Source organism: Aplidium turbinatum, chromosome 11, assembly GCF_918807975.1.
Source record: "Aplidium turbinatum chromosome 11, kaAplTurb1.1, whole genome shotgun sequence".
Classification (NCBI taxonomy): Eukaryota; Metazoa; Chordata; class Ascidiacea; order Aplousobranchia; family Polyclinidae; genus Aplidium; species Aplidium turbinatum.
This window is the reverse complement of record NC_137482.1, coordinates 25,734,926-25,757,292: the sequence shown is the minus strand read 5'-3', so window position 1 is coordinate 25,757,292 and position 22,367 is coordinate 25,734,926. Positions and strand designations below refer to the sequence as shown.

At 36.9% G+C, this 22,367-nt stretch overlaps 1 protein-coding gene across 4 annotated transcripts in view; it reads right to left on the bottom strand.

The window, feature by feature from the left end:
• The window catches only part of LOC145780008 (MIT domain-containing protein 1-like), a 34,122-nt gene extending 18,693 nt beyond the window's left edge, over nt 1-15,429 (bottom strand). For 2 of the 4 annotated variants that reach the window (XR_014290585.1, XM_082591704.1), the window contains exons 1-2: nt 15,168-15,429; nt 14,489-14,727 (exon numbers count right to left, since the gene is read on the bottom strand). Coding sequence is in view for 3 of the 4 variants with exons in the window: in XM_082591704.1 (XP_082447830.1) it covers nt 14,489-14,727; nt 15,168-15,315 (387 nt within the window). In the remaining variant the exon portion in view is untranslated. The remainder of the gene's footprint in view (nt 1-14,488; nt 14,728-15,167) is intronic. The other 2 variants (XM_082591705.1, XM_082591706.1) reach the window with 2 other exon arrangements.
• Between the last annotated feature and the right edge of the window lie 6,938 nt (nt 15,430-22,367).

Here is a 22,367-nt window from a genome sequence, read left to right as displayed (position 1 = left end):
CAATGTGGCTTTAGACCAGTGGTTCCCAACCTGGGGTTTGCGGACCCCTTGGGGGTCCGTGAGAAAGCATTTGGGGGTCCGTGATTACCTTGATGAATTTTAGAAGAAAAAAAACGAAAAACGATCTTTTTACTTTTATTTCTCTCTTTAAATGCAAATGTGTCAAGCTCAAGCCCGCGAGAATAAACTGTACTGGTATGCACTAAAATAAATCTATGCTGCTGCTCCTCGCGTGGTTGTTACCCATTGCTCCTTGCACAGGTACGCTTTAGCAGCAAAAACTTTGCCAGCAAGTCTCAAAGAAATTCTGACGATTTGCGTGAAAGTCGTTAATTTCATCAAAAGCAGAGCTGTAAACCACCATACTTTTAAAGCGCTCTGCCAAGAAGTAGGGTCAGATTGCGAAGTACTTTTGCATCATTCTGAGATACGTTGGATATCTTGAGAAGTTTTAAAACGACTGCAGCAGCTAAAAATGAGGTATCAACTCTTTTGAAAGCAAAAGGAAGTTCAAAAAAAAGTTTTCTATACGGCATGGCCTAGTTAGCCGATATTTTCAGTCATATTAACAATGTTAATCGTGGCATTCAAGGACTAGGTGTGACAATAATTGATCCAGCTGAAAAACTGAAAGCGTTTTTAGCCAAGTTGCTGGTTTGGAAACGCAGATTGGAGGCAGGTAATTACGCTAACTTTGCAATGTTAGAAAATCTTATCTTGATGAATGAAACTCAATGAGAATGTACTCTTTTGATCTCTATGAGAGAAAAATTTTGCGCACACTAAGTAATAAACCCTTCAACCTGTCGAACGAAGTTGAAACATAGATTCGAAATCCTTTTCTTTTTGACTTGAACAACATTAGTGATGACGATCTCAGTAAAGATGACCGAATTGATTTGAGATCAAAAGAGTTATTAGTTATTACGCATTGAATTTCATTCAAAAACTGTGGAAGAATTTTGGTGCTCACAACTGCAAACCTACCCATTCTTGGCAAAGCAAGCGATTATTGTTTTGTTACCATTCATAACCACTTACCTTTGCGAGGCAGAATTCTCAGCTTTTGTTACAATAAAAACTAAACATCGAAATCGCCTGGACGTTGAAGATGACATGCGTATTGCATTGTCAAAAACCCAACCACAGTTTAGTCATTTGGTTCAGGAAAGGCAACAACAGCCCTCTCATTAAATTTGCTTACGTTGAAAAAAATTTCGGCATGGCACTTTGGGTCACCTTAATATTCAAACACTGCTGACATTTCTAGGGGTAGGCAGTAAAAATGAAGGTATTCAGATTTTACATAGGACTCTTTTTTAAACAATAATATGATATGACAATGCAAAATCAGCAAAAAAATTTGAACTTTAGGCGTTTTTGGCGGTTAGCACCACAAAAACCTGAAAATTGCTTTTTCGGGTTGTAAATTTAACAAAAAATCACAATTTTTTGGAATAAATGGTTTTCAAATGTGAAATACAGCATGAACTTGTCATTTTTTATGCAAATCAGCTCTGTGAAGATGGAATAATAACTCAAAACTAATTCGGAATTTTATTAGTCAAAGAAAAGTCAAAAAAACACAAATAAATGGTAAAAAAGCATCAATTTTTTTATGGTAAAGTGTTCAGAAAAGGACAGGCCTATTGCAAAACCCTGGACACTAGAAGAGATAAAGAATATTATGGTATAAAATGGGGAAGCTTTCGAGGTTAATGCATTTAATGGACTTCTTGAACTGTTGATGGCATCTCAGAGGGGGGGGGAGGTTAGGGTGATGAAATAAGGATTTGGGTATCTTATTCCAGAGTCGTGCCGCTGAGGGAAAATACCTGAACTGACAGAAAATGACCGCCATCATGACTGACTCTGCGAGTAAATACCTTAATTCATATAATAATAATCCCATATAATAGCCTATTATAATAATGATATAATATTAATCCCATATTCTAATATGCATCCCTAAGTTGATCAAAAAGTACCCTGTCCTATAGTTCTCTGTCTTGTGATTGCCCCAAAATCTGTTAACTACAGACATGAAACAGGTTCAAGCTGTCTGTTATACTTTAGACAGCATCTCGATCATGAAAGTAAATGGAGTTTATCAGTCGCTTCACTTCAGATCACGTAAATATTCCAGCTTTGGTTTTTGCATCTTGCAAAGTTTTAAAACAGCTCTTTAATTGCTTGAATGCTCCGCTCCACCCTCTGTAGAGTTGTTTAAGACCTAGTTTTATGTGCAGAGAAGACATCAGTATTTTTGTTGCATCTACCGGAGGTTGTTGTTTTACATTATAAGGTCCAATCTCATAGGTGGTTCTTGGAGGCCAATTCCTCTTCTTGTGAAAAACGGTGTTTCTGTTATCCCAGAGACAAAGACAGCATCAAAACTTGATAGAACCACCCGGAAGCACCATTATGAAAGCCACCATCTTGAAATCACCAACGACCTCCCAATTGTAGAGGTCCTACTTCAATGCACTCATCACGATTTTGATGTTTTAATATTCTTCCTTTATATAAACTGAGTAAGCCGGAAGAATGGAGGGACACTTGTCTGCGTTACTCAACAATCCAGCTGTGATATTTTAGATGAGCTGTCGATGAAAAGCTTCCAGTCAAGGATTGCAGGAAATGCCTATTTAGCCTGAAAGACTTCTATATCATGGCAGTAGCATAAACCGTCTTTAAATGTGTAGAACACTAAAAAGCTTCTTTGTGAAATAAGTTGAACACTGTCATCCAATAAGTCCCATTGCTCTGTTGTAAAAATGAGTAGCTCAGCATTGGACTTTATCAATGACAATTTTCCGACACTATCACAAGACACAAGGTAGACCAAAACTTTCTTGGGAAGAACTTGTAAAACGTGACCTTGTAGCCCTGAACAATGGACTCTGCCAACCCAATAAATTGCGAGGTGTGGAGGGGAAGACTTAGTTCTTGACAGACAGACAGGCCACACCCTCATGAGGATTAATTCATAGCCTGTATAATCAAAATTGGTTGATGATGATGATCGTTTATGTCTTTTTAATGGCGATGGTAAGGGCGCTTTTCACCAGTAACTCAGAGTTGAAGACAAGACAAACACACTGTGTAGGGGTTGCATCTCGCAAAGCAGTAAATTTAAATAACTTGCTCAAGTAAGGTATGCGACTGCAAAAATGCTCAGCCCTTTTTGTTTCGTCACAAAAGTAAAACCTTGCAAGGCTTTGTGTGCAAACAGAATCCAATTGTTACTTAATTATACACATTAGTAGGTAACTATTGCTGGAAGCAGCTGACAGTAAATTTTCAACGTTATGTATAGGCTATGCCTATTTTCATGAGAAATGAGAAAAATTCAAACTAATCTGAGGAACACAAACCTGAAGTTATTGTGGTACAATAAAGATTTTTTGTATTTTTTTGGCAAAATCAAACAGAAAACAGCAATTATTTCTCAAGGACAAAATTTTTTTCTTGTTTTGTTACACTGTGTTATTGATGGTGAGTGGGATGTTTCCCAAGAAGGGAATTAAGAAGTATTTCTGCAAGATTCCTCAAGTATAGCAGGCAGTATCAAATATCATTACTTCATATTTTGGAAATTAAACTCAATTTTAGGTGTTTTTGCCTCAATATCTATGCTTTTTTTACCATTTTTTGGACTTTTCTTAGACTAATATTATTCCAAATTAGTCTTGAGTTATTGTTCTATTTTCACAGAGCTGGTTTGCATAAAAAAACGACAAGTTCATGCAGTGTTTTACATCTGAAAACCATTCATTTCAGAAAATTGTGATTTTTGTTAAATTTAAAATCTGAAAAAAGCAATTTTCAGTTTTTTGTGGTGCTAACCGCCAAAAACGCCTAAAGTTCAATTTTTTTTGCTAATTCAGCATTGTCATATCATATTATTGTCTAAAAAAGAGTCCTATGCAAAATCCAAAGTTATTGCCTAAAATCCACCCTGTACTGCCTACCCCTAACATTTCTTGAACAATTCATTCATTTTCTTATTTGAGCAACTGTTTAACCTGATATTTGCCGCAGGAGTCATAGCGGCAATGCAATATGACACAGTACAGTAGTTGAGTAGCATAATTATTACAATAGTATGTTAATTGATTTCAAGCAAAATTTAGGTAGGGGTTCACAGAATTAATAATTTGTCTAAAGGGGTCCGTGACAACAAAAAGGTTGGGAACCACTGCTTTAGACCTTCTCGTGGCACTGTAGATATGATCTTCTGTGCTCAACAACTCCAAGAAAAGTGTAAGAACAACAACAACCTCTTTTATTTATCTTGGGACCTGAAGAAGGCATTTGATAGTTCCTTGACCTGCTATGTGGTCTATTCTTGCTCGATTTGGATGCCCTGACGACTTAATTACCCTGATCCATGCTGGCATGCTTGGCAGAGTCTGTTACCAAAACACCCTCTCCGATCCATTCCCTTGCTACAGGTGGTCTCAAACAAGGATGCGTTCTTGCACCTACGTGTTTTTCACCTACATCAACATGCGCTGTCGCATGGACGAAGGGCTCTTCAATCTTGCTCGCTTTCGTGCAAAGTCGAAAACCTCTGCTCATACAATTCATGAGTTATTATACAGTTTGTCGATGACAATGCCACACCTGCTTTTACTCCTGATGATCTCCAAACGATAGCCACCATCTACAACAACTCTTATGGGCATTTTGGAATGGAAGTTAACATTGATAAAACTAGGATAGGCTACTCAACCAAACGCCACCAGATCATGACACTTCCCCAGAGATCAATATCAACGAAAGACCTCTAGGTGAAGTAGACTACTTCTCTTACCTTGGTAGCATACTTTCAACAGCACCAACATGTGCAAAGGATATTGACCATCGCATAAAAGCAGCACACTGTGCCTATGGAAGACTTAGCCAGATTCGTGTTTTCAACAACCATGCTTAGAGCTCGACCGATATATCGGTCAGCCGATATGTATCGGCCGATATCAGGTGTAGCCGATATATCGTATCGGCTATTTTTCGCCGATAAACATCGGCCAGCAAAAGCACACTCAAAACCAGCCATACATGCCTTTAGAAGAAACACAAGTTGCTCAAACGTGCTTGCATAGCACAAACAATTGCTGTGAGAATATAATTTCCCGCCCATTCTAGTGCGCGCATCCAGAAAATGTTAATACTGTATCCCTCAGCTTCCATTCAAGCAGGAAAAATTTCGAGTTTTACGTTGCTTCAACGATTGATGACATTGAATCAGTGTAACAAAGGTGAATTTTTCGCTAAGAATAGATGGGAGTGCGGGTGTACTTCTACACTAACCACGCACAGCTTATTTCAAGTCTTACGTCACAATGCCTGGCTTTGATCTCCGAGTGAAATTGATAAGGCAAGATTCGTTACAAAATTAGATCATACGAGCAGGCTATCGCAGCAAGATGCAGCAAAATTTGCCAAGTTTTGGTATTGAAGTAAGAAAGAAAAGGTCCAGGGAAAATTAACTTTCTTTCACATGACATGCAAAAATAAACCCAAAGAAAAAATCCAAGTGAAACTTTGCACAGAAGAAAATAGTAGCGTCATTGTAGAAGTTGCAAAAATAAAGAAAAAATCCAAGTGAAAATTTGCACAGAAGAAAATAGTAGCGTCATTGTAGAAGTTGCAAAAATAAACCCAAAGAAAAAAGCCTAGTGAAACTTTGCACAGAAGAAAATAGTAGCGTCATTGTAGAAGTTTTCCGATTCGTGCCCAGAGCATTGTGACGCAAGAAGCCACACGACCTCTTTCGGTGGAAGTTATGCGGCGTAATTAAGCAAGCAACCACCTGCGCCGAGTCTCGGGCGGGTAGGCCGCGCCCGCCAGACATTTCAGGAATTAAAAAAAAAAATTAATTCAATTTCAAGTCCAAAAATTTCTGTAACCATCTGCCACCTTCTAACACTAGCCTACTTACCTTATTCGCAAGGTTTTGTCGCCATATGATAGGCCCTACTAGACGGACTAATTAAGCGATTAGTTTTCGTCAATTATTGCCATGCTACATTCATGCAACGTTAAACAACGTTGATTCGCCGTTAAACGAGCAAAAGTGTCCAGCCGCGCCGTTTGTCTCCAATCTGCCACTCGTGCTATAAATCAAGTAAATTGCGCAAACCTATGAGGACTTTCATTCACAGCATAAGTCTGACCGCTATTTCCACTGCTGTTACATCGTTTTAACATCGCCAGATGTTAAATCGGTGTAAAAACTGTAGCATTGTTCTTCAAAGGAGTAATTTTCTCTCAAACGACGTCATCAATTAACTCTGCTGCTAAAATGCTCTATTTTGTCGTCTCAACCATCACAGTTGCGTCTGTTACGTCACTGATATTAAACTGCACTACTGAACAGTGCACACGTGTTGGTTTGGTGACGAAACCGTTGGTTGTCACTTGTTGCAATTCAGCTCCTTCGTTAACTGTTCTATTGTAGATTCAATGTAGGCTAAGCTCGGTTCAATAGCGCAGTTTATCGCTAGATATTTGCAATTTATAGTAGTAGGAACTAGGAAGCCTAGATCTTGGACCTCGGTGGTAGGAAAACAACAGTAGAGTTCTATATTATTATTGGTGATCACGACGTGACGTGACAATATGTGTTCGCCCGCCCAGCTATTGTGAAAACTCGGCGCCTATGACAGCAACCAATGCATAAACTTTCTTGGACTGGTTTGTTGCTTAATAACCTTGTTGGTAACAAATTTTTCGTAGTTGATATATATCGGCCGATATATATTGGTATCGACCTAAAAATTTCATAAATATCGGTATCGGCCTGAAAAAGTGATATCGGTCGAGCTCTAACCATGCTATAGGCTATCTATCCGCACAAAAATTATGGTCTTTCGAGCAGTCGTTCCTTCCACCCTTCTCCATGCTTGTGAAATCTGGACATTATACCGCCGTGACATCAAACGTCTTGAAAATTTCCAGCAGAGGAAACTGAGGCAAATGCTGGGCACTCATTGGGAAGATTATCTCAACAACGATGCAATCCTTGATCGCGCTAGGTTGCCCAGTTTAGAAGCCACCCTATTGCAACACCGCCTTCGCTGGACAGGACATGTCGTGCGAATGGACCCAACGAGGCTCCCTCGAATAATGCTTAATGGTGAACTAGAGACAGGGAAAAGATCCCCCGGAAGACCAAAAATGAGATACAAAGATTAGCTGAAAGTCTCCCTCAACCATGCAAACATTGATCTGGATTCATGGGAACAACTTTAGTGACAGATCACTCTGAAGAAAAAGAACTAGGGAAGGCACGAAAATTTTCGAAAAAAAAAACAGGATACAAAAAGCCCAAGAAAAACGAAACATTAGAAAAGAAAAGCTAAAACTACCACGTCCCCCACTCTCCATACAATGTGACTTTTGCCCACGTCTATTCCATCATAGACTGGACCTCCAAAGCCACATACGACATCACCATCCAAAGCCAAATTCGATTTAAAGACAAACCAATCCTCGGACATGAGCTGGAGCCGACGATATTACACTAAAAGTTGAACACTACACGTTTATGGGGGCCACATTTGGTCAAAAATGTGTTTTTGCATTTTTTTTCGTAAACTTAAACTCAATGCTTTTAGACCCCAAAACCCTCTGCAAATTACATAGGAAACCGGTTGCTGAGATTTAGCCAGATTGGCCAATTTTGACCCAGCGGGCGGTACCGGCCCACTGCTAGGGCGTCAAATGTGGACCAATCTCAACAAAACTTGGCAAGGTGTCATTTTCGGAATGGCCCATTTCGGTGAGTCCGAACCCTTAACGGGGGATTTTTTCAATTTTTTGTTTAATTATCGGGTACCGTAGCCTAATTATCATTGCCGTTTTAGGGTTAGGGGTTAGAGGTTAGAAACTCACCGAATCAGACTCACCGAATCGGACTCACCGAATCGGATTCACCGAATAGTAGCAGACCCTGTCATTTTAGACCATAATGCAGAGGTCTAAACAAGAAAAGGTTTAAAAATTTAAAAAAATGTTTGGGTCAATCTAAAAATGTTTATTTCTTTCAGTGCATTGTTCACATAGCCTATTATATTAACGAGTATTGTATGGGGTATTGTGACGTTCTTTAAAGCCTAATTGGTGAATCTACACTCTACAGTCTAGTTGACTAATACAAATCAATACTGGTTAATAAAAAAGTGGACAGTACCACACCCAATTAACAAATTCAAGTTTTCAATTTAAACGTGATAAACTTGTATTTGCCGATTTTAGTGTGATACACTTAACTTTTTTTGATTGTCGACGTTTCGTCAGTCAGCACGACTGACTTTATCAAGGGGGCTAAAACAGGTAAACACAACCTGCTCAGCAACGATGGCACAACACAAAAACATACTGACAAAGTGAATAAAGTAAAGTAGCAAGAATCAGAGTTAAAAAAACGTACAGACTAAACGTGATCTTAAATCAAGAATCAACGAGCACCAAAGAGCTTTTAAACTTCAACGTCCACTCTTTGCAAACACTCTATAAATTCAGACCATAAAATTACTTGGACCAACGCTACCATTCTTAAAACTAAAAGGATTATACAAAAAGACTGTTTACAGAAAAGTGGTATATACATAAACCAGAAAGCACAACATGCTCTTAACCAGAAAGATGGTCAGAACATTCCCTCTGTGTACAAAAAAATACTTTGACTTTGCGTTCACCTTTTCCTTTGCTCAGAGCTTTTTCTCTATCATTGTAATTGCTAATGCCTTTTTCTGTCTTGTCTGATGTCTTTTCAACGTTTCTTGATGTTGGCCTTAAAGATAGATAAATTTACGCTGCTGGAAAGTACCATAGCCTACTGGTTTTAGGCATTCACTGTATTCAGTTAAACAAGCGATTATCTTGTTGCGTTTTTTTTTAACTCTGATTCTTGCTACTTTACTTTATTCATTTCGTCAGTATGTTTTTGTGTTGTGCCATCGTTGCTGAACAGGTTGTGTTTACCTGTTTTAGCCCCCGAGAATAGATAAAGTCAGTCGTGCTGACTGACGAAACGTCAGTAATAAAAGCTAGGTATCATCTTTAACATCAGGAAGTAACCTAGTAGCCTAACAGTCACCAGAAGAACACAAGTTACTTTAATTATTAAATGCGTGTTGAACAGTTTCACTCTGTTTTTTTTTTGATTATTTTATCACACTACGCGTCCTTCTAGAATCTAGATCATTGGTTAAGTCAAAAGAAGATTTTTATGAAAAGTTTAGTGACAAAATTGTATTTCAGTAACTTATCGATATCCTGATTATGTCAGAACAAATATTTCATAAAAGCAAAAGTACAAATTTTATTTCAACATTTAAAATTTAGACAGATTGTTGACGCATAAAATGATTGTTTTTTTATATATATTTTCATCTTTTTTTAAAAAACGCGTAAAAAAACGCCTGACAATGTTTCCACAATGCTGCCAACTTGCATTCATCGAATGCTGGCATTTACACAACAATCATTCTGGTACACATAAAAATGAAAAAAGAATTTTTAATTTACAATTACATTAATGCTTTTGCCTCTCCTTAATTCTTTTTTTACATTTTACTTTTTACATATTTATTTCAGATTTTTACTGTCTAATTTTATTACACTTTTATCGTTTTTTGCTTAAATTCAACTTTGTACGTGATAATTTACTTTCTGATGACATTATCCAATTGTATTTTGATGTATATTTCCGATGTTGCTAAGGTGTTACAATCCAATGAGAACGTTATCAGAGCAAGAAGCTTGATAATTGAGAGTCTTAAGTCAGCTTTAAATTTGAATTAAATCAGTAACATGTTTACATTGATAAAGTGAATGTCTTCTGAGACACCGAGACCTAACCCTGGCACGCCGTCAGCAAGAAGCGGTTGACCTGATCACATCGAAAATTTTGTTTGAGAATTATTAAAATAAAGTTCAACCAGCCTCATGTTTAAAAAGAATATATATTTCGCTACATAATGAGCATCTTCAGTTCTGCAAACAAACAAACAAATTACTGCAATGACTGCTGCATAAAGGGAAACTATGCTGTAAGCTTCTATAATCAAAATTAAAGTGATGAGCAAAATTTCTTCAATATTTACACATTATGAAAATTGTTTACGTCATGGGATATAAAAACCAATGTTTAAAGTGAAGAATAAAAACCAAGAATGGATTTGGCAAATCTTCTCTCGTCGGTAAATGGCAGTTCACTCTAAGAGCTATCAATAGGTAAAGTAAAGTGGTATCAAGAAATGCCACTCATTCAAAACCGGCAGTTCAGTTTGTAAAATGAAAAATCAATTGAAATTGTTGATGTGGTTGCCAAGGAGCAAATTTGTTTGCAAAAATAGTCTACGAGCAGTAATAATGAAACATATTTATGCAAATTATAAAGGTCATACATTATAAAGGCGGAGTGAACATTTAGGAGGGGTTCGGTTCATTCAAAACAAGCGTGAATTACAAGAAATAGTAGTAACAGTGGATAAATTAAAACCGTAGAAAACAGTAACACTTGAAATTACTGTGAAGCCTATTATCATTTCTAAAAACATTCTATCTGATTTTGGGTAAGAACATTTTTTTAATGTTAATGTTTGCATTTAAAATATGAAACCAAAAGTTTTCTCGGCTATCAAGAATGGAAGGTTTAGGTTCTTCAACGAAAATAACTTCGAAACAATCTGGAAGGGTGGGTTTATTCTTGATAATATTGGGGTGAAATCGGTGAAAATGTTTTAGTAAGGCTGCTTTATCTGAATTGTCCTTGCAATCAAAGCTGTTCCAGTTGTGTCGGTGACCTGTCCATCTTACGGAAAAAGGGTTTTTAGTTTGGCCAACGTACTGATTTTTGCAGATCCTGCAAGTTGCGACGTAAATTCCAAAATTTTTGCAGGTTAAGTTTTGTTTCAGGTTAATTTTTTTTCCAGAGTATGCAGTTAGAAATGTGGTAGAAGGCACCATACTCGTTTGATGATTTTTTCTGTTCCCGCAAAGTGCACATTGTCCACAAGGTTGCGATGTGCCTGTTTCAGGTTTAAGATTTGTGCTTAGGGAAATAGATTTATAGTTCGTTAAGTGGTTTGCAAGTGTTGCTGGGCGTTTAAAAACGACTGCTGCATTGGGTTTTAGTTTTGCTTCCTTGGTGGTAACTTTCAAAAGTTGTGGAAAAGAAGTGGCCCAAATAATTTTTTTAAAGTTTTGATTTCGTTTAGTAATGCTAGGTCCAAGACGCGATTTCCATGTTTTTGCCAAGGTGATCATTTCTTTCGTGATAGTTTTGTTGAAACCCGAGTCTATGCATTTTTTATAGAGTTTTTCCAAACTGGCCAGGTAATAATCTTCACGTTCATTAAGTCGGCGCATGCGAATTGCCTCTCCATAGATGATTGACTTGAAAACATGTGTGGGATGATGAGAACTTCCGTGTAAAAATTTTGAGTTAATTGCAGTAGGTTTCACAAAATTGGTTGTAAAGAATTTTGCTGGGGCTTTCTGGTCAATAATATGATGGACATCTAAAAATTCTACTCCTGTGCCATCTTTTTCGGTTGAGACCACCCTGAACTGTAGCTTTAAATCCCAATTTTCAAAGACTTGCCTTAATTTTTCTTGAATGTCGTTTGTCAAATCTGCACCGAATGATATAAACATTATGTCGTCTATAAATCTCTTGAAAATTTCTGCCCGGTTGATAGTGGTAGCGACTGATCTAATAATGTAATGCATACAGATGTTTGCAATTGATACCGAATTGTTGTCACCAGTCACTATTCCTTCTTCTTGTTTGTAAAATTTGTTTTTGAATCGAATGATGACGTTTTCCAAACACAACATGATTAACTGAACGAACGTTTCTTGACTTTTAGATTTCCATGTTGTGTGTTTTTGCAAAGCGTAACTGGTTGCCGTTTGGATGAGATTCCGGCTCACACTGGGATAAAGAGAAACAACATCAGCTGCTACCAAGAACAGATTGTTATTTTTGAATTGATTTTGAAAGTCTTTGTTTTGTTGACATTCAATTAATTTAGAAATATAATATTTGCTGTCTCTACAATATTCGTCTACTTCTGACTGACAAAAATTTATGCTGATTGGCTGTAGGAGTGACTCAAGGAACGCTGTTATTCTTGAGGTAGTAATGTTACCCGCGGATTGGAGCAGTCTAGTAGGTATTTTAAAAACATCAATCTTTTTTAATTCTATTGGATTAATTTTGTGCGTTTTAAACAGGGGATATGCATAACCAACTGTATTATCACAAAAATACTTAGAGCTGGAACCGGTTTTCTTGTGGTAGCCTGTCGGTGTAACTTTTATTCCAGTGGTGTGAAATAATAAATTATCATCTACAACACCATCTGTGTGAAGCTTTTTGACGAGAGCTTCCGCTTGTTCCCGAACAGAGTTTAAGTGCTTATCAACGTTGCTAATACTCAAAGTTTCAATCTCTTGAAATTTCTTTAGCTGATTCTCCATGATTTGTTCATAATCCAAAAAATCTAAAATTACAATTTTTCCATCTTTATCAGAACGACAAATAACTAATATTCTGTTGTTGACTAATAATTTCAATTTTTTTTTTAAACTTTCTCGCAGTTCCTTGTTCAAATTATTCCTGTCATAGTAAGACCGTTTGACCACCTCTCCAATGTTTCTTAGTTTTGCTGTCACCATTTCTGTGTAAGCGTTAGTTTCCTCATCTAAGTGTTCTTTGTTGGGTCTCGAAGTTTTCGGTATTCTGAGTTTATTAGGTATCATTTCTGCGTGGTGCTCTTCTTGCGAATTTTCTCCATTAAAAACTGCTTCCCATTCAATTCTCCGTATATGTTTTTGCAAATCTAGCCATTCTGCTTCTTCAGTTGATTTAGTCCAATTTGGTGTTGGTGCAAACTTTAAACCAAAAGTTAAAAGGATTTTTTCGTTGTTGCTTAGGGCATAAGATGATTTATTGAGGATCATTTTTTCTGTTGAATCAATAGCAGTTTGTTTACGTTGGTATTTTTTTCGATTGCGGTATCTTTCTGTACTTTTCTTGTTTTTTCGCTGCTGGTAATTTATTTTGGTTGTAATTTTTTCTCTAAAGACGATTTGTTTGTTCCAAAGCCACTTAAATTTGTTTATAAACCTGAGTTTTTCAGACAAACAATGTTTTTTCAATTGCATTTTTTCAATCTTGTTTATTGAAGGCCAAATGTTTTTCAAGAAATCTTTGTTTTGCTGTTTCAACATCTGAACCTGGTTTTTAAGTTTCCTCTTCTGTTGCATAAGGAGTAGGTCAAAATCTATGCCTTTTTTATTGTTTGAAGGTAACAGCACATTACACTTTACGCATCTTCTCCGAAAAACAACTTTTTCTAAAGCAGTAACGTATTTGCTGTTTTCGTGTTCGGCCTGCATGTCCTGGGGGTTCTTCGGTTACTTGTCAAATTGATAAAGTGAATGTCTTCTGAGACACCGAGACCTAACCCTGGCACGCCGTCAGCAAGAAGCGGTTGACCTGATCACATCGAAAATTTTGTTTGAGAATTATTAAAATAAAGTTCAACCAGCCTCATGTTTAAAAACATGTTTACATTTAAACAATTAACATTTAAACAGCCTCATGTTTACATTCAATTTTATTATGACTATTATTATTCATGGTTGTAATTTCGCACATTTGATGTGATAATTCTTTTTGAATTTTATGCTTTTCCAGAATACTGACAAAGCCTCCTTTATAGTGGCGAGAGTTCTATGCTAAAAACTGAAAAGTTTGTGTGTTCACTATTCATCAGGAGAATTAGGCTATCGTTTCTAGCACTAGTTGCGATGTTTATATATCTGATGAAAGTGAAAGCAACAACACACAGGTTGATTTGTTGCTTCACTGACGTTTCGCGCACCATGACAATGCGCATCCTCAGAGCAAATAACAAACAAAATAAAATTTTACGAAGTTATAGTGAGTTAAAGTTACAGTGCTAGAAACGAGAGTTCTATAAATACATTTTAATAGTTACCAAATCTGACTGCTTTTATTTGCATCCCACAAAACATGGAATTAAGCAAAATTTATAACCTGCAATTCTCCTAAAAAGCCAAAACGGAGGTTTACAGACATTATTCTCACTCCATCAAGAACATACGTTGCAGCCTGCCGTCTGGGCTATTACCTATTGATTGTGACGGATTGAATAAACCCCTTAACTTAATCATAACAGAAATAAATTACCGTACTGAATGATGCAATTGCTCGTAACTTTGAATTAAGACACAAGCATTTTGGGCCAGGCTGAACCTTAAACTTAATGTACAGTACTGTTAGCTTTGTGTGATCAACCCACAAGAGGCTCACAACATCCTTAACATGCAGAAATACAAAAGACAAAAAGATCAATTAATTCAATATGAAACATAATAACCAATATGAACGAACCTTACTATCAAACGAATTGCATATTAGTTGCATTGAAAAAATTACCTGATGAATAGTTCTGATATATGCGTCATCAATCCTAACCTCAATCACTGCATCATCAAGGTAAGGTCCAAAGACAGAGGCATAATCGTGACCAGTCGAGTTTTCCTCTATCTTGGTCTGCTCATGATACTTTCCCGAGGCTTTTATTTGCTTAACCATAGCTTTAATTTTTTCGGCTCTTGTCATATATTCCTCAACCTTTTCTCGATAATAAACTTTTTTGACTTGGTCGTGACAACCTTTAAAAAAAGCAATATATTATGGTTATCACAGGAGCAAGAAAAGTCAATAGTCAAATTTTTTTAGTAACTTATTACGGTTTGGTTTTAAGCAAAAGTTTTGGACGCAAGGGGGCGGTTTCCAAATTTTAATTTGATAGATCAGTAGAAAGTCAATTTTTTATCGTTTGGTCATCTGTTCAATTTAATTTAAGTCAATTTTATGTAATATATGTCCAGTCCAAATGTTTGAAAAAAAACGAGAAAAACTTATACTTGCTGGTTATAATTAGCAAACGGGCTTTTTTAAATTTGCTTTCATTTTGTCTGAAAAAGCATTTCAAATACCATATACGTACAATATATAATGAAAAAATTCTGCCAAATGATGAAAGTAATTTTCTCAAAAATTTGCTAAATTTTAATGGAACAAACCATATTGAAATAAGACCTTTCCATACTTTTGAAAACATCCATTAGCATGTCAATTCCCTCTTGGTAACATAACAAAGCAGGCTGGTACCTTTCATGATGTTCCATATCAATAGCTCGTTTTAGAAGCTTTATTGCTGATGCTTCTGTAGCCATTGCATCATATGTATTTTCCATCAGTATTCCCAGACTTTTGTTACAGTAGTGACTTTCCAAATATCAGAATTTTTAAATAAGTTTAACTTACATCAAAGTACCGTAAGTACAACATCAAAGTACCAAAGTACTACATCAAAGTACCAAACACAAAAAAGTAACGTACCGTAGGCGTACACACTACTGTACACATACAAATTTCGGTGCTTTACCATCAGGGTTGCCAGCTCCAAGCTCATTAAGATGCCAAATCAACTTCAAAATTATGCCAAACAGGTTAAAAATCAGCCTAGTAGTATTTTTATGTGCAATTAATTCAATAATTCAATTCCTCGTGTGATTGTGATGTGATCTACTAACCTACAGAAAAAAAAATGTCAAGAAATGATGAAAAATGTGTAATAATAACATTTTGCAATATTATGAGACATGGTTGCCATATCAAGAATAATTCAGTACCGGTAGTCAAACTTTAACCAAAAAAAAGCCAAATTTTAAAACATGTAGGCTAACACTACAACGAGTTTTGAGCTTTTAAATTGATTTACAGACAAAATCAGTTAAGCGCATACCATTTAATCGTAAGAATTTGTTTATTTGGATCAAAATCTGAAATCAATCAATCAATCAATGTTTTATTTGTCAGTAACAGGAACATAGGTACAGTACATGTTTGAAATATGCAATATACACAATACAAAAGTTATACAAGTTCCCATACCGACAGGGAGACAACGAGACGACCATACGGTCTACTTGTCAATTGCCACCCTACGGAAATTACGATTTTGCCATTTAAACTAAGCTTACAAGAGAAAAAATAAAACGTTGAAACGTTCCCGCGCTTCAACAACAACATACGCAGAAAAAAAACGTATTGATGATAACGTAGGCCTAAACAGAAAATTCCATGAAGCAAGCAGAGAATAATCAAGTTTCCGAAGAAACTGACAAGTTGGTTTCCATAACATATCACTTACGATCAGTGTTGGGCGCGATAACTCATTTTTCAGTTAAGCGATAACGATAATCGATAAACGAAAAATGCCTAAAGCGATAACGATAAACGATAAATCAAAAAAAAGTTAAGCGATAACGATAAACGATAAATTATCGCCGATAAAGTCCGATAACGATAATTTTTTTTCTCGATTGGCGCTGCCCCATCCCATGCAGCACGAACTGTTTTCATCAACATGACGAAAAATCGAACATAATATACTGTAAAGGGACAAAACTTTTTGTAAGTTATGCATGAATAGAATCGCAACAGCGGCAGTAGGTATCGAATCTTCAACCTCTTGATCCAGAATCAAACCACTGAGGTAACCGCCGTGCTTAGAATTATACCTTCAGATACCAGTTGGATGCTTTTATCAATTGGGTTACACTGCCGCTTACGTGCAGTAGGCAAAATAATTAAATCAAATGAAACTACCATACAAAATTCCAAACTTTGTATTTTGCTTTCTGCTTAAAGGGCTGTTTACAGCAAAGTCAGCAATAATTAAAAAAATTCCAAAAAACGCAAAATGCTTGAAAATTTATCAGTAATCTTAAGCGTTATTGGTAGTAAAAATATGCATAATGTGAAATCCATCAAGCTTGTCAAATTAGTCGTGTTTGTTCAAGAACAATAACATAATTATCGTAATTTACTGATAATTTCAGATAAATTTTTCTGTTTTCTTTGTGAACACCATCAAGCAATGGCAGAACGCTGAGTTGTTGAAATAAGAATTACAATATAGGCTCTGTATTATTAGTGGGAATAAAAATATTTGATTGAGCGTTGGCTATGTCGCATAGGTAAATCATCGTCGTATTCAGGCTTACGCCCGGTGGTTAAAGATTTAGATTAAGTGGACGGGAAGGCAAGGAAGCCAATATTCATGTCCACCTTCAGGCATGCCTTTAAGTGTCCTGCCGTTTCGATTGCCGTTCCAGCGCTCTCACCACTCGGCTATGCAGCATAAATAAATGAGAAAGGTCATACTGTATTTAGCATAATTTTACTACGCAACTCGATGCTCATGAGCGGTGTCGAACCGGCGCCCTTTCGATTGCCGTTCCAGCGCTGTCACCACTCGTCTATGCAGCATAGGTAAATGAGAAAGGTTATACTGTATTTAGCATAATTTTACCACGCAACTCGAACTCGATGCGCCTATTGTCATGCAAAAACTAGTACAAGATACAAAAAGTGTGATGTCGGTCTGCATGTCAAATGCTTCAAGCAATATCATATTCTGCAATGACTTGTTTCAGTGATGGTGGCGCGAAAGACCATGTTTCCGATGTAAAAGCGGCCTCGTATTGCGACACTTTCATAAACCACTTGCCAATTTTTTTCGCTTCGCTTCAAAGGAATCTGTACCGCCTGTGCGCTTACATTTTAATTGTAAAATTCACTCGCGATTGCCGATTGCAGCAAAACAACAAGAGACTTGTTGCATGCATTTCATTGCATTGCAATTTGCAACTCTAAAAATTATTGTGTTGTCAGGGCCGTCGCTGCAGGGGGCGTGCCCCTCCCATGACAACGACCTGTGCACACACACTTCACGCACTGAAGAAGAACTGGTTTTAATTTTAGTTTCATGAACTAGGTGGCTAGTAAAAATATTACTTTTCATTGTCTTTCCACTTGTGTGTTGATCCGAAATAAAATTTATCGGCGATTAATTATCGGCGATAACCAAATATTGCCTTTGGCGATAACGATAAACGATAACTGAAAAAATAATTAAGCGATAACGATAAACGATAAAAATTTATCGCCGATAATTATCGCCGATAAATTATCGCCGATAGTGCCCATCACTGCTTACGATGCACTGTAGCTTTGTAAAATTAACGTTTTGATCTCTTTTTTGAAACAATGAAATGATAAGTTTTTTAGCCTACTTGGAACCTCTGACCAGAGCATTGGTCCCAATACCTGCATGGACTTTTTGCCATATTCTGTGTTAGATCTATTTATAAAATAGTTATTGCTTGTTTGATATCTTGTGTTATGCTGATGAATAGATGAAGCATGTGTAAATAAATCACAATACGTAGACGGATACTGATTCATATGAACTTTGTACATATGTTTTTTTATTTCAATGTTATGTATGTCTTTTAGTTTCAAGATGTTCATTTTGAAAAATAAAAAATTAGTGTGAGCATAGTAATTTTGTTTCGTAATTATTCTTATAACCTTTTTTTGTAATTTTATTAATGGATCCAGTGCACTGTCACAGGCCTTTCCCCAACTTGAAATACAATATTGCAAATGACAGTAAATCAAAGCGTGATACACATCTTTTAAAGTGTCTGTGTTGACATAATTTCTGAGTTTAAGCAACGCCCATGAACCTTTTGCTACTTTTCCACACATTTTATCTATGTGATATTTCCATGTTAATTTGTTATCTATGTAAACGCCAAGGTATTTTATTTGGTCTTTTTGTTGAATGCTTGTGTTACCAATGTTAATGTTAAAATTTTTTATGTGTTTTTTATTTGTTATTAGCATGTATTCAGTTTTTGAGAAATTTAACGATAATCTATTAAGCTTCAACCAGTTGTAAACTTTTGCATTTCGGCATTCACATTGTTCTGCAAATTTATTTCACATTTGTCGCTCATGGTAAGATTGGTGTCGTCAGCAAATAGTTTAACATTCATGTTTGTTGAATTTGGTAAGTCATTTATATAAAGTAAGAAAAGTAGGGGTCCCAATGTCGATCCTTGGGGCACACCGCAGGTAACCTGTCTTGAGTTTGAAGAGATTCCACTGACGACCGTGTGTTGTAGACGATTGCTGATATAGCTTTTTAACAATTGTAATGGAAGGCCCCTAAAACCATATGTTTGCAGTTTCTGTATGAGAATAGTGTGATCAACTGTGTCGAAGGCTTTAGCTAAATCAAGAAACACAGAGCAAGTTGTATTTTTATTATCTAGGTTAGTTAAGATGTTATCACAAACGTTTGACACAGCTAACGAAGTGGAATATTGTGGTCTAAATCCATACTGATGTGGTGTGATCAGGTCTTTTTTTGTTAGATAATTGTACATTTGTTCATACAGGCATTTTTCGAATATTTTGGTGAAAGGGGACAATAGTGATATGGGCCTGTAGTTGGAACAATTTTTCCTGGAACCACTTTTGAAGATTGGGGTAACTTGAGCTACCTTTAGTACATCAGGATATACACCTTTATCGATACACTTATTGAATAAGTTGGTGAGGAAAGGGGCGATTATTGGTGAGGATAGTTTGACAAATTTTATAGGTATTCCATCGTGTCCTGTACTTTTAGAGACAGAAAGATTATTAAGATGTTTTAATACTTCTTCTTGAGTGACAGGTTTTAGGAAAAAGGAGAATGGAACACTTTGCAATTTCAGTAATGAGCCAGGAGACGGCAGAGGGATTTTAGATGCCATGGAAGGACCAATTTCTGTGAAATAATCATTAAAACAGTTACGTATTTGTGCAAGGTCAGATATTTTTTCATTGTCAGTGCTAATTATTTCTTCTGGTATGTGAGCTGTGTGCTTATGTTTGTACCTGATGATGTCATTTATGGTTTTCCATATTTTTCCAGTGTTGTGCTTCTCAAACAAACCAAATCCTAACAACCCAAACCAAATCCTATCTGATGTTACATAGAACGATCGGTTGAGCATATCTTGCGTAAAAAACTAAGTCGGATAATGGTAGCCTACTGTATCTTAGTGACGTTCGGTGGCTTAAACCGTTGGGAAAGCAACTTGGAAATATGCCGCAGCAAGGTAGTAGGCACGAAGGGCGTAACCGTCCAGCGAAGCCCGAAGGCGTGTTGCCGAAGGCAACACTTTCAGCGGGGGGTCTGGGGGGCCTCTCCCAGTAATTTTTGAAAAACACTTCCAATTTGGTGCGCTTTAAGAGCATTTCCAAAACAAATCAAAAATAAAAATCTGTCAAATTGTGCTTCGCCTATGTCGTGATCATACATCCATTTGATGTTTAGAAGTCATAAACATCTTAATTTTAACGTTGCAGGACCAAAATTCTGTGTTAGACATGGAATAATAGTTGTCTAAATGTTTAATTCGTCATGAATGTTCATTCTCAGATATTCAGTTAAGCCTACATTACAAAAACTAACACTATTCCAATTTGGTGCGCTCTGAGAGCATTTCCAAAACAAATCAAAAATAAAAATCTGTCAAACTGTGCTTCGCCTATGTCGTGATCATACATCTATTTAATGTTTAGAAGTCAATAACATCTTAATTTTAACGTTGCAGGACCAAAATCCTGTGTTAGGCATGGAATAATAGTTGTCTAAATGTTTAATTCGTCATGAATGTTCATTCTCAGATATTCAGTTAAGCCTACACTTGGTCACAGCGGTAAACCATAATCTCTTCGTGGGAAAATTGTAACATAAGATTCCTGAATCCGTTCGTCTGCATGTAATGACCGAAAAAGAAACACTCCTTTGAAACGTCTATTCAAAATTGTATTTCTGTAAAATTAGCCACCTGGCTGTCGAAAATGGAATGCAACGCCGTACACCACTAAAACTTGTCACTACAGAACAGATTACTTGGATAAAAGACGGAAATTTTCGTCCAGCTGACAAGCACTAAGCAAAACAGTTAAACATGCCACCAACCTCTTCAAGCAACAATTTTAAAATGAATGACCAGAATAGATATCAATATCTCAAACTCACGTACGCAGTACTGTGACGTAATAGTGAAAGACATTGTCACGCAATTCAAACAGGTGTTAAAAGGTGATGATGCAATATTTCATGTTTAAACAGGTTTGACACAAGTCTTACGAACGATGGTGCAATTTTGGCTCATTTTTAGGAAAAATTCCATGACGTAAGATTCAGTAGACCTGAACGGTTTTATATGACGTTTGATTTGTATAGAGATTGGCCGTAACATAGCGGCCCCTAGTTATGACAGTCTAACATGGCATAACTAAAAAAGAATTGAAGGACAATCGTGAGCCAATGAATAAAAACACACGATACACAAATTGTTTGAATCACTCACGTTTAAGTTAATACGTAATTACAAAGGGCATGCAAAGAATGAACAACAATACGGAATAATACACGACGATACATGAAATTGGTACCATAGGTACATGCTAAAATGACGCTATATACAATGGTTGCGATAATAACCGACTGTTCTGGGCTCAGACAAGTGTCGGCCACCGCAGACAAAACCAGGCTCAAACCCAAACACTTAGGTGTTCTTTACGGGGGCGAGGCACGAAATATCCCTCAACACGTAGTCTACTTTCACTTTCCCCGTACTCTCATCATAGTTGCAGACGGCAACTTTAGCTCTACGAACCACAGGCTTCCCTTTCCTAATTTGTGGAACTACCTCATGCACCCTCCCAAGTTGATACTTCCCACGTTTACCAATGTCTTGGAGAGAACCTACCACTACAAGTTGACCAGGCTCCAAATTCTCGGCCATTTTTAACCATTTTTTCCGGCCCTGAAGCCCTGGCAAGTAAAAATCTATCCATTTGCTGCAAAACTGCTGAGAAAGTGACAAATTGAACCGATAATCCCTTCTTAATTGGTCACGATCATGTGGTTGCCCAACAGCACAGTATGGGTCTGAGTATGGGGTCAAAAGTGAGGCAGGGGTGATGACAGTACAATCCCTAGGGTCGTCACTCAAAGGTACCAAAGGGCGTTCGTTCACGATCCGAACGGCACTGCTGGTGTACGTAAGCAGTTCAATGAAATTGGGCTTACGTATTGAAGAGTCCAAAATGTGAAAAAAGTACTTGGTCATATCGGCCACGAAACCAAATCTGCCAAGCCGCAATCTAGCCAAGAGATCTGCCAGAGAGTTTAACAAATCAGGACGCGAAAACATTACCTCATTAACACAAGTTCCTCGAAATTCAGATTGTTTTAAAGCCTTCTTCCTTAAAGCAGCAGCTCTATCTGACGCTAACACAAAATTGTTAGGTAAATCAATATCTTCCTCCAACGGTACAGGTATCTCAAATCGACCATCTTTCAACCCAATATTCGGTTCAACAAGTT